The following is a 13,699-nucleotide window of genomic DNA, read 5'->3' on the forward strand; positions in this document are numbered from 1 at the left end:
TCGGAAAGTTAATGCTTGTTATAGATGACGACCGAGCCTCAAAATGTTCTCACTGGTCAAAAGTGTTGGGATGGCGCAGCATCACACCTACAGGAAGTGAGAATGCAAGAATAACAGCTAAGGCAGCTTCCCAGTGCAGTTAGTGTGGTGGTTAATATGTCTGCTTCACAGTTCTGAGGTTCTGGGTTCAAATCTTGGCTTTGTGTGTGGTGTTTGCTTACACTCTCCCATGCTTACGTGAGTTTTCTCCTGATGCTCTGGCATTCTCCCCACATTCCAAAAACATTCACGTTCGTTACATCGAAGTATAGTCGCTCTGAGGCAGAAAGCTTATTGAATGCTTGAGATTTTATTTCTTTTGTGCATAGTTCTGCCAGGGAGGTCCCATGTAAAAGTTATTTCATAATGTGATATTTTACAATACAATACAATACAATACAATATTTATTTTCATTCTGAATACAGGCCCTTGGTATTAAGGGTTGGATTTTCCTGTCTGTTCATTGATTTGTTTATTTATTTTGCCCTGATATTTATAAAAGCACTGAATTCGTTTGAAGCTCAAGAACACTTCTTAACTATGGGTGCCAATAATTGTGGAAGGCATTGTGTGTTTTCGTGCTAAAAATAAATAAACGAAAACAAATCCTGCCCTTTGAGTGAATATAAGACGTCCTTCTTATTAAAAAAATGTTGTTTCGCTCTCGAATGACAGGACATGCTTGTGGATTTCTTGCATTGACCACAAGGGTGCGTTGTAAGCTTAAAATATTTTATCAGCTTGTGTAGACAAGCTCTCACATTTCACAGTCAGTTTCATCCAGTATTATTTACGACGATGATCGTGGAATCATTTTTTTTCCAAAAAGGATGTTCTTGGCCTTTTTGAGGCTGTGGCATCGCGTTGAAGCCAACTGTCGGTTTTTCTGGCCTTATCTGGAAGTGACCAGGCTCTTCTAGTCGCTCCTGTTCTTTCCTTCCCTTCCCCCCCCCCTCCTCTTTCTCACTCGGCGTTGCTATAGTGTGCTGCTTGTTGTCAGTAAATAAAGGAACTGTGCATTTTTTTTGAGTTTCCAAAAATGAACAGAACAAGGACCTTTCAAGGGCAGCGTGATGTATAATCCACACCGCTAAAACCAAGCTAGTACTAAAATGCAAGGTCTTAAACCTTTCATGCATCCTGTAACCTGATAACATGATAAGCTGTCCACTGTGGTAACCACTGTCCCTGAAAGCGTTAAATTATTATCCACGGGTGCTGCGCCGTAGCCTACAGGTTAGTTCATCTGCCTCTCAGTTATGAGGTTTGGGGCTTAAATCTCAGGTCTGGCCCTTAAGTGTTCTCATTTTGGTCATGGGTGGGATAGAAATTCAGAGTACACTGAAGTACAAGACATATCCAGGAGATAAATGACCAACCACTAGGGCACTGTGCTAATGACCGTGGACTAGATATATTATTAAATCCTGCATCATGTATCATTAATTGACATGGCTACCTCCCGAACAGATTCCTTCTAATCAGCTTTGTTGGTGTTGAATAGGTTCAACAGTAGTGAATTGAATTACGGTGCCCCCACAGTAGTAGCTGGCACGTATGCCTCACAGTCTAGTTGTACCCGTGTTCGAATCTCGCCTTTGTCTGACCTTCTTGAGTGGATTCGTGGTACTCTGGCCTCCTCTGCCACATTCCAAAAACATGCATGGTAGCTTTGCTCTTGATTGTTCATAGATGTGAATACTTGTTTGTCTATATCTGCCCTGTGTTTGTTTGGCAACAAGGCAAAGGTGTTTGCTGCGTCTCGCCCAAAAATCAGTTGAAATAAGGTCTTAGGGTGGCAGAGTACCGATACCAGTGTTGGTTTTGGGCTGATACCGACCTTATTTTATGGTATCAGTTACTCATGGAGGTTGCCGATACCAGCCACTGATACTTAAGGCAAAAAATAAATAAATAATCAAACATTGAGTAAGTCCTCATCTTCATTAGTTGCCGCTATCGAGCTTGATATAGTGGCATCAGAAAAATTGTTCACAATTTTTTTTGTCATTGTGTTGAATGACATTTTATATATCGATATCGGTGAGTACTCAAAGTGTGAGTTCTCATACTGTTATCGGCCTGACAAATGTGGTGTCGAATATCTCTAATAAGCTCCAGTTCACCCTCGACACGAATAAGGACACGCGCTGTAGAAAATGGAAATTGTGACATCAATTGAAGTCAAGTCATAGCTAACATCATCAGTCGTCATCTGCACTGTATGCACCAGCTGACTGTACACTGGACTGGACCCCCCCCCTGCTGTCACCTGACGGGGGCTGTTAAAGGTCTCCACCCCAAAAAAAGAAAAAGTTTGTGACAGCTGCCATATCACAAATGTCTGCAGCAGCAGCAGCAGCAGCTCACAGCCACATGCTTGATTGTTCTTCTGCTGCAGTGTGGAAGGAGCTTTTCGAGAAGCAGCTTGTGTCACGCATTGGTTGAGTTTACTCTCTGCGTGGTGGGAGGTGCAGTGTTAGGGGGGGGGGGCACAGACGCCAACCAATCACTGCCATTTGCCCTGGCAGGCTGGACTCCCCCCCACCCCCTCCGGCGGGTGCTATATTAAAAGAGACGCCACCCACAGCTGCACCTGACAATTTACGACTCTAATGCGGCTGATAGGTGGGAGGGTGCCAGGGGCAGGCGTCGACATCACTAGGGAGGACAAGTTTTGACTGCAAAAATTACAGCTCAATTCCTTGTCATGTCCAGTTTCATGTACTGTGGATTCTATATGCGTGGATGTGCAAGATTAACCTTCAGAGGGGCCTTGCGGCTTTTGCCTTAAACTTGGCAGCCCTGTCTAAACTCGCTGCATCTAATTTCAAGGAAAAGTGCACCATGTCGTCCCCCTGAAGGACAAACAGCTTGTGACCAAGGCGAGTGAGCCCGTTTGTTGTGTCGCTGTGTCGTAATGTGCTGAGCCCGCGACCCGCCGCTGCGCTCCATGAAGAGGTTTGGCAGCCTGAGGAGGAGCAAGAAACGCAAGGAGCAAGATGGGCTCGGAGGGAGGCAGCAGTCCGAAGCGTCCTGTCTGTCGGGTAACGCGCCGTGCCGTTGCATGCATTTTTTTTCCATTTGCAGTTTGTCTAGCGACGCTATTGGGGCAATGATCACTGATGGTGTTTGGAATCCACTTTTGAGCTCGTGTGAATGAAATAGTGGTTCGACTCTCGTTCCTGAAACATGCATATTCGGTTCACTGCAGACTCCAAACTGTTCACAGCAGTGAGTTTGAATGATTGTCTTTCAGCGCCTTGTGACTTGCGATCTGTCCAGGGTGAATACCGAGGCCCCTTTTGGCATGCACCCCTGATATCTATCTAGCTATATGGATGGCTAGATATAGATCCATTTATGTATAGATATATAGATATGTGGGGTTCACGGTTCAATATTTTTTTTGATCATTTTTTTACATTGTCATGTGTTCTTGAATTTTAAATATCAATATTGTGTTTTTAACTTCGATACCTTTATGCCTCCCATGATAAAAGTTGCAAGGACTGGTTTGAGATCATTTCCTCTTCGCTCAAAGCTAAGTTGTGTCCCGTCACGACATACCGGTCCGTGTATGTAAAATACTCTAAATCCTACAAAGCAACTGAAATGAAAGAGAGGGTTTGGGTTTTTTTTCCACAAATTGCAGCCTTTACTGTTTGAAAATTGCATTCTACTGAACGGATTACATTTTCAGCCCTGCTGTCTTCCACATTTGAAAAAACGTGCACATGTGTGAAACAATTGTGCCTGTCCTCAGTGTGCCACTGTGTGGCCCCTCCCCTCTGACCTGTTTTTGGTTGTCTTTCGCTCAATTCAATGTGGGCTGGGCGCTCCCCCACCCCCACCCCCGTCCCCAATCCTTGTACCTGTCTCACCTACACGCCTGCCAGTCTTCCCCTCGCCAGGCACACTCGCCACTGCAGCATTAAGGCCAATCTGAACAGCCAGCCGTCGCCAGTTTGTCATCTACCTTCCCTGCCATACTCTCTGCTGCCTGCCCCACCAGTACACCTTGGTTTGGTTTCTGCCTTTGGTTCCTCCCTCCATGACCTGGCCCTCTGCCCTGACAATAAACCCTGTACTGAGTTCATTGCGTCTGCCTGTGGGTCCCCTGTTTGTCTTCAGCAAAGCTTAACAGCACATCAGATTCATTGAAGACTCCAAATTGTCTCGAGGTGTGAATGTGATTGTAAATGTTGGTTTTTCCACCATGTGCCTTGTGATTAGTTGCCAATCAGTCCATGAGGTACCCCTGATAAAAGCTCTCTAGAAAATGGTTGGATAGTTTCTCAGTTCAGTGGGTAGAGTTTCGCACTGCTGCAACATTCATGTATGATTTTTCCCCACATACTTTGGATTTTTGCCACAGTCCAATAGCATGCATATTAGGTGTTTTGACGACTTTCAATGATCAATCAGTGTGATGGTTGTTGCGATGGACTGGTGACCAGTCCAGGGTAGTGTTTACCCAAACGTCTGGGATAGACTCCAGCTGATAGAAATCAGATGCAGGCGTAACACGGCCCCTTGTCATTGTTGTTGGGGAAGCATCGAGCTCTGCGATTTAGTGCGCCGAGGAGCGGAGCGAAGCAGAGCGCTGCTGCGTTTAAACACAGCCATATGTGGTTCTGTGGCTTTGTACGGTGCGACGTGCTGGCAGCATCATGTGATGTGAACAACGTGCCTTTGCTGTACAAGTGACATCTACGAGGAAGCACCATGAAGGGGCGATTTGAGGTCAGCTGTCCTCTGGGTTTAGATATATTTACTGTTTTTCATTTGATTATTTTACTTTTACGGCCTGGAAGTGTTGTTCATTAGTGATAAACTACGGCACATTCTGACCGAGCAGTCAGTTCAAATTTGTGTTATGTATGCCTGCACCAAAGGTACTCCTTTTTGAAAATAAATAAATACATTAACACTGTACTTTGAATACTTTTATATCAAAGTTTTAAATTTTTTTTATAGAAGCTATAATTGCTGATAATTTAAAAAAAGTATTGTAACAATTGTGGGCTAAATTATAACAATTTATACCAGACTGGTCCTTATTTGATTTACTAAACAGAAGGATGGCCCAGGTCCTTAAAAAAACAAACAAACAAACAAACAAAAACGCGTTCAATGCTAATGCTAATGCTTCAAAGTATTTAAAGTGCCTTTACACTTGCCTCATTCAGCAATTCCAACAGGAATGGCTTTGGCTTTGATGGAATGTTAACACCTCAGAGTCTTGCTCAAGGTTACAGGTCCTTCAACAAGGGATTTGACTCTTGGAATCGCTTTGTCTATTGTTATTGTGAATGCTCAACATGCTTCAAATCTCAGCAATTTTGGGAAGTGCGCTGTGTATCCCGGTGAAAATAAAACAGCCCAACTCATTACCACCCCCTCTGTAAAGCAAAATGTTTGTTTTTAACCCATAGATGTTCATATTGGTTATGCCACAGGCCCGAAAATATTTTTTCAAGAGTATTGCAGAGAATTCTTTTTTTATTTTGTTAAAGTAAGTCTGTAGCTTCTGCTCAAAATTTAGAAAAAAGTACCCACGTACGACCCGCCACCACAAGGTTCACCATTGTTGGTCATGTCTATCATAACGCGGTGCACGAAAAGTTCTCACGGAGTCATACTCAAAAGTGAAAGTCAGCTATTTTGGATTGAAGCTGCCATTTTAGCTAGACTTCAAGCTTCAAGGCTCATATTTTATAGGGAAAGGAACTATGTTTCCCCGATTGGAAGAAGGTATCTTAGAAAGGAGGGCCAAATGATGGGCCAAAAAAAAAAACAATCTCTGTCAAATTTGGGCACATAATTGCATCAAAGTTTGATGATCATTCCAAGGATTCGCCATGAGAAAATGTGATGCTAGCTTAACCCTTGGGTCCTTCAAATGAAAAAAACCCTAAGTTACGCATTTTACAATTTTTGAAATGATGTATTGTGTGTTATACAAACATTCTTTTTTTTTTTCCAAACACTCAAAATGTTCAGAGGCATCTGTGCTATCCATACATATATAGTTTTTATTCGTTCTTTGGGATTTTTTATTCTTTATTTTTTGCAAAAGGAAAAAAAAATTGTGTCTGGAGGTCCCAACCAAGCCCTACTAACAATCCCGACCAGACGTGTTCATGTAAAATGCATTGGCCTCCTGCAAAAAGGCAAACTCATTTGCGATCCTCTGGCGCCACCTAAAAGTTGCACAATTGGAATGACCTCAACCCAACAATGTAGCATGCATATGTCTGTCCAAGCGAAAACAAAGCGATTGACGTAAAAATCGCGTGAAATGCATGTTTACACATTAGGTTTACGATGCATTCAAAAATATGAATTATAATGGGTCTCTATGGTGAAAAATATGTAAATTGTGAAGATTACGGAATCAAAACCTTTTTTATTATTGCTGCAATGCCTGAGAATTATCAGCCGGTGACGTCATGAAATTTAGGCCATTTTAGAACCCCCCCCCCATACGTTTCAGCTCTCTCGTGTTTTTCCGAATGCCTTTGCCTTTGATTCAAAGACATTTATCGCAAGCGGTGGACTACGAGGGTTAAAGTGTGGTGTTTTGGTGTTGACCAGTACTGTTGACATTTTGCCCGTTTTCATGTAGCTAAGCCACATTGTGGCTGACTGTCGACTATTTTGTGGTTAGATGTTGTTTGGTGTCTGTAAGTTACGACAAGAGCCACGCTTCCTGTGTCCTGGGTGGTACGCCACCGCCCCGCCTGCCAGCAGGCTCAGGAGAGCGAGCCCCCCGGCCGCGCTGTTATCTCCTCCTGTGGAATGTGCCACAACAGCACGGCTAAAAAAGGAAGGCCAAACCGCGGCAGCAGGGCCTGCCGCACGCCAGCTAAATGTCAAACGACACTGCCGGGCCAGTGCTATACATTACAACACACAAGGTCCACCATTTCCAAGAATTGTTACACCTATGGATTTTGTTATCACCACTAAGGAGTTTATTAGCAAGACAAAACAAACAAACAAACAAAACCTTTACAGTGACAAGTCCAAACCTTTACAGTTAAAACTAGTGTGGATTCAGATCCAGAAACACAATGCACATTTGCTAGCGCTGAAGCATTACAAAAAAAAAATTAAGAAGTGATATTTATTTTTTGCAGTGCATAGATAATACATGCCTGTAATTGTTGTTTTATGTAGTGTCTCCATGAGTTCCTGCACTGTTTGTATCTAAATTCAGATGTTTACGGGTTAGCAGTTACCTTAGCTTATGTATGGCATTTCCCATTATGCTTTAGAATTAAGATAGCATACTTTTGTGTGACCAATATGTGTGATTTGGTTAAATGTACAGCATAAGAGTCTTGTTCATAACGAATGACTTTTTTTTTTGTTCAAAATTCTATACACTATTTTATTGTTATTTTAAAGCTTTATAAAAAAAAAAAGAAAGATCACGTCATTCGATCCTTTGTAAATTCACCTTTGGCAGTACTTACAATCCAAACTCTTTTAGCCTATAATACCACAAAGTTGGCACACCGACAGATATCTTGGAGCAGTTTCGCCCATTTGCCAATTAGGTGGGAACGTTGGTGAAAAGACATTTTCAGATCTCTTCTGAGATGTTCACACGGATTCATGTCGGGGCAGGCATTCAAGGACATTGAAAAAGTTGTCCTGAAGCCGCCCCTTTGATATCTTGGCCATGGGCTTCGGGTCGTTGTCCTACTGAAAGATGAGCAGTCGCCTCAGTGTGAGGTCAAAAACACTCTGGAGCAGATTTCATCTTTCCTAAGTCCCATGACTTGTCTTCCAATTCCTGTTGCTTCAGTGGTTGGTATTAACCAGGTGATGACCGTGCCAAGTTTCCTTGTGAAATTATGTCCTGCATTCATTAAAACGTTCCATCTTTGTCTCATTAAACCGGAAAATGTTGTCTATTCGTGTCTGGGTATTTTAGGTACTTTGGGGCAAAACTTGTGGCTTTTACCAATGGGTGGCTTCCGTTTGGCCACTCCACCACGCAAGCCTGATTGGTGGATGGCTGCAGAGATGCTTATACTTCTGGAAGGTTCTTCCTTATCTAGAAAGGAATGCTAGAGTTCTACCAGAGACCATTGGGTTATTGCTAACATCCACTATACTAAGACTTGTCTCCCACATTGATCGGTTTGGACAAAGGGCCAGCACAAGGAGGAGTCTTGTTGGTGCCGAACATCATCCAAGACGTCCACTAGGCTCATTGGGTTATTCAATGGCGCAGAAATGTTCTCTTCCCTTCCGGTTGTGCACCTCGAGACAATCCTGTCTCAGTTGTCTACAGGCACTTCATGGTTGGCTTGTGCTAAGACATGTGCTGTCAACTGTGGGAACTTATATATCCGGTTGTGTGCCTCTCCAAACAGCAAAGTATACCCAGTGCTAGCAATGTTTTGAGCAGATGTGCCTGCCGCCCCCGCCAAACCCCGCATCCAGACAGGAAATAATGGCCACCGCAAGCCAATTTAAGGGACTTTAGAGACACAGCTATTCATATTCAAGTCAATCTTGCATAAATAACCCCTTTAACACGTTTGAAGGGTCGGCATTTGAGATCCTGTCAAGATTTTTCAAAAAGTTAACTGTGGGCCCTGTAAACTATTGATACTCCATCATATGTGTCACTCATTGTCCGGCCTGGAAAATATGCCAGCGGTGTCACATGTCACGGCGTGAGATTGTGACACCTCATGCGAGCGAAGCATGCGGTGGTGGCGCAGTCATGTGACCGACACCTTGGGACTAAAGCAGGGGCTGCATCACAGGCTGTTTAAACTGCTCACTCCATTGCTGATGTAACCAACTATTAATAATATTGGATTAAAAAAAAAACCAAAAATCATTAAGTCATCATTTTGCGGAGTAGTGTATACGTCTCAGAGGCTGATTTGTTTTCAAACTTTGCTGTGGCAGTACTTTGGGGCTTGTCGAGCTCCCCAAAAAGAAGATGACGACAAACAGAAATTCCATGAATGTCCTTTGCTTTGCCTTATACTCTGCCGCTAAAAACAAGACCACACATCAAACATTATTCCACTTTTCCTGGCTTTTTTTTTTTACTTATTGAAATGCCACTATAACAAAGTCATATTTCTAAGTGGGAAGTTACTTCATACTTGCCTGTCAGCACCTGCGCCAGGCTTTATATCTCAATTGTGCATTCCATCTCTAGCATGTGATGTTATCCACAACATCTTTCCAGTGTCTTTAAGCTGTCAAATGACGTTGTTTGTGTCACTGAGAGCGCCGGAATGTATTGAAATGACGCTCAATACTTTTTTTTTCTTTTTTTAGCCTCTGGAATCTCCACCCCACCTACCACCCCAACGCAGGTCTTCAGCCAGCCCGTGTTCACTCAGGAGGCCCGCCAGGGCGGCCTAAGCCCGGAACGCCTGGGGGAACGCTCCCGCCCGCGCTCAGTGTCCACGCCTCTGGACACGGGACAGCGCCTCGGCCCTCCCTCCGCCAAACCCCCAAAACCTTCTTCCAGCCCCATGCCAGCATGCTCTACCTCACAACAAGTGAGTCAGCCTGAAAAAATGTTCCTAATCTTGTAAGGCCTTTAAAGGGAGAAGCTCTCTATTTAAAGATGTGTTGACTGCACGACCATTAACGGGCTTTTGAACGCTAATCTATAACTAAATGAGGCTAGAACGCCTCATCATTATTGGAGTTGAATTATCACACCACTTACCCGTGTGACACGGCAGAAATAAAATTGCCGTTTTGAGCTCTCCAGGCAGAGACAGACTACTTTTTGTTCACTGGAGAAACCTTTTTCACATCAGTGCGACAAAACTGGTTCAAAGGTCACGTTGTAACTTTAGAAGCGCATATCTTTATTCATAATCAACTTCAGTATTTCTTTCTCTTTTTTTTTTTTAAGCTCTACCTGTTTATTCCCAAATCGAGAGACCACTACAAATGGAGTTTGAAAGTTAAATAAAACAGACACTGGTGGCACATCACACAGTCTTAATTCTTTGGTGCTGATGAAAGGGTACTTGGCTGAAAAAAAAATATTTCACAAGGGTTACAGTGATTGAGAAAACTTTGAGAACCACATATACAGGAGAAACTATGATTGTGGACATGTGTGTATGCCTTTAAATGGCATTTCTACTTTGTTGAGATACTTAGAATGAAACTAATGAATAGCCTTAGGTATGAGGCTGGCTATTTCCTGGCTATAGCGTTAGCCACTGTGCTTTACAACGATGTGTCAATTGAGGCTACCGGCAAGTCTGCTAAGAATATGCTTTTGAGGAGTATATTTTGTTACTCTTTGTCTACTGAAGTGAATGAAAGAGCACCTGCGGCGATTTCCATCCTCCCTCTATCTATACCGCCAGTTTTAGATTGCAATCCTTCTTAACTAGCATGGGTAGGAGACATTCACTGAGCTCACGTTTACTTTTATGGTGGCATGCAGTTGAGTAATTTGAATGAACTGATGTCGGACATCAATCTTTCTGTAAAACATTTCCAAATTGTCCTCTCGTGAAGACATTCAAGATTCATGGTTCCGCGGTTTAATGTAATATATTGATTTGTACCATCTAAATGCGGGCGGCCCGGTAGTCCAGTGGTTAGCACGTCGACTTCACAGTGAAGAGGTACCTTGTTCAATTCCAGCTCCGGCCTCCCTGTGTGGAGTTTGCATGTTCTCACGGGCCTGCGTGGGTTTCCTCCGGGTACTCCGGTTTCCTCCCACATTCCAAAAACATGCATGGTAGGCTGATTGGTAACTCTAAATTTTCCCTAGGTGTGGGTGTTGGTGTGGGCGTGCATGGTTGTTCGTCTCTGTGTGCCCTGGGATTGGCTGGCAACCAATTCGGGGTGTCCCCTGCCTACTGCCCGAAGCCAGCTGGGATAGGCTCCAGCTCCCCCGTGACCCTCGTGAGGATAATGCGGTTCGGAAGATGAGCTCATGTAAATGCAGCTATGAACAGAAGAACTGCCAATATTACAGCTTCTAATAATCATAGCATTACTACTGATAAATTTAGCGGCGTTGGGGGAAGAAGCCCTGACTCTGTGTGTGCGTGTGCGTGTGTCTGTGTGCGCACGTGTGTATTTGAGTGTGGCCCATATGCATGGGGTGTAAATATTATTTCAGGATGTTAACCATAGCTCAAACACCGTGGACCAATCAGATCCAGAGCTCACTTCACACATGATTCATGGCGGTGCTGTAGTGAGTGAGGAGTTAGTGTGCTGATTTAATGAATAATCATCTGAAGCAGTGATGGATGCTCACTTGGTCAGGGCGAGTCGATATTTTATCTCCAGTTTGTTGCTGATATTAAAATCCAAGGACCACCGATTGTGACTGAGGGACAGCAGGGAAGCGCTCATAGGGCCACACTAGGCTCTCTCCTGATAAAATAATCCACTGACGTACTGTAGCGCTATTATATATATTTTTTCAAGTCCAAAATTTAAAAGCAATCAATATAATGGATTAGGAACCTCAGGAGTTTGCTTTGCAGCCAAGAAGGGCTGTGCGCCCTGTGGCATGCGGCAGATTTGTAGACGTGTTTGGCCAGAGAATCGCTGTGTCACTATTGCAGTGCGATGTGGTAGAGCATCCTTGAGCAATTACGCATCTTTTATCACTGCTGCAGTGGCTGGCTTGCACCTCAGCTTGAATATGAAGCACCCAAAGGGATGTGAATCCGGAAATGAAACAGCTCAAGTCGTGGCCACTATACTTTAAGTTTCTTAGTATGGCCGTCAGGATTTATTGATGTGACGTCAGTCTGTATCATATCTGAAGTCTGGCCAGCTCAATTTGTTTTTTGAGTGGTTTTCCATTTCACTTTTCCGAGTCGTAGTGCTGATGAACCAATTTACCAGTTGAATGGAATGCAGCGCCGGTGGGCCGCGCCTTTATGTCACACAATGATGCAGCAAGGCATCCCCGGCTTCTTGCTGCCTAGCAACAAAGGCTTTCCGAATATGGTCAGGCAGCGGAGGGGTGTGTCTACACGCTGCCTGGGGCTTCCGGCTTCTGGTCCACCATAACTGTCGCCAGTTATCCTTCCGCTACGGTGACTGCCAAGTGCTGGATTCCGACTTGGAGGATTTTATGACTTTGACGCGTTTGAATCCAGGCTAATTCACGGGCACTTGTTTTGTTTGGAAGCCCCGCGGCGGCTCCCCGTTCCTGCCTGAGTCAAGTGCAGCAGGATTGTTCCACTATCTTTCAAAGGGGGACTGTGCGCTTGAAATAAGGCACCGCTGGAAGTTGCTGCCGCACAACCAACGGACTCCTCTCAGCGTGTGTATTTGCGCGCGTATATTTAGCCAAACCGGAGCGGCTCCGTGGTTGGGGGTCCAAACGCCGGTGGCGCGCACGTCGTCATCGTCGCCGTCTGTCGCCGCAGGGGCTTCTGGGAAAAAAGCGTCACGCCGACAATTTTTCGTGCAAAGTTTCTTTTTGGTGCGTCGCCCTTTCTTCATCTTTTCTCCGTCAGTGTTTTGGGTTTATTTTGTCACCAGACTACAAACCTCCCGTTTTGTCTCGTTTAGGTGTCCGGTTTATTCGAAGGCATGCTGGAGAAACTTGAACTCGACGACGATGGTAAGTTGAACCTGAAAGGGTCGCCGGGGGTAATGCAATTAGCAGTGCATCAGATATGAAGGCAACTGTTAGCTGGCTGCCACTTCCTGTACCCAGTTTCCCACCCTGCACACTTTCGAGTGAGTGACTGCGAATCTTGCACGTTTAATGCTGACAATGAGTTGCATCTGTGTGTTGATTTTGCATTGCACTTGCTCCTGCAAGTGCAGTTAAATCAAAAAGAAATTTGGAATGAACATGGTGGGTACACGTATTGTCATCACTTGTCTGGTAATGCTGAAAATAATGTTTTCTTTCAACAACAAAAAATCACATTCTTTGACGAGAAATCACTTTTGCAATTACATGTTATCACATTTAACTGAACTGTTTATTTGTTTTTTTTTAAATTTTCATTTTAGATAGATTTGATGTGTTGAGATAGATTTGATGCGTTAACACTGCACCCTTTGATTTTTGTTTTTAATTCCTTTTTTTTTTGTGCCTCACCTCTTTCTCTATTACTTGTGTTTACAAGTCCATCTAAAACAAGAGTGCCCAGGTCCGCTCCTCTGGAGCCAATATTCCGGCCTGTTTACGTCTGCGTCCTCCAACACAACTGATTCAAATGATCAGGATTGTTATTGTGGTTCTGCAAAGCTTGCTGTTGAGCTGATCAGTTTAACCAGGTGCGTTAGAGGAGGCTGGATCTCAAATAATCAGAGATTACTTCATTTCAGTCCAAGAAATGGAACTCATGTTCACGCTTTGTCTTTTTTTCATTTTCTTTTGTGACATGGTTTATTTTTATGCACTGTTAATAGTACAATACCAATTTCTTTCAAATTTGACTCTTTCATATGATTGATGTGCATAAATCCGATATATATTCAATACGTCTGCAATAGGCCTGCTCATCCCTACAAATCAGACTTAAACGTCAACAAAAGCCAAATACGCGCTATACACGGGCTACCAAGAATGTTTGGGCAACTACTGATAGACATTGTTGTTAAGTTGGTTAACTAGCAGTGTTCACTTTGTCTTCAACTTCAAATTAATCCCAC

General features: G+C 43.8%; 1 protein-coding gene across 5 annotated transcripts in view; it reads left to right on the forward strand.

Moving 5' to 3' along the window:
• Window positions 1–13,699, forward strand: part of LOC127616836 (5'-AMP-activated protein kinase subunit gamma-2-like) — a 31,156-nt gene that overhangs the window by 5,957 nt on the left and 11,500 nt on the right. For 2 of the 5 annotated variants that reach the window (XR_007967217.1, XM_052088631.1), the window contains exons 4-5: window positions 9,362–9,588; window positions 12,602–12,653. Coding sequence is in view for 4 of the 5 variants with exons in the window: in XM_052088631.1 (XP_051944591.1) it covers window positions 9,362–9,588; window positions 12,602–12,653 (279 nt within the window). In the remaining variant the exon portion in view is untranslated. Of the gene's footprint in view, window positions 1–2,636; window positions 3,088–9,361; window positions 9,589–12,064; window positions 12,513–12,601; window positions 12,654–13,699 lie in introns of those variants that run through there. The other 3 variants (XM_052088632.1, XM_052088633.1, XM_052088634.1) reach the window with 3 other exon arrangements.

The sequence above is a fragment of the Hippocampus zosterae genome, chromosome 15, assembly GCF_025434085.1.
Source record: "Hippocampus zosterae strain Florida chromosome 15, ASM2543408v3, whole genome shotgun sequence".
NCBI classification, from domain to species: Eukaryota; Metazoa; Chordata; class Actinopteri; order Syngnathiformes; family Syngnathidae; genus Hippocampus; species Hippocampus zosterae.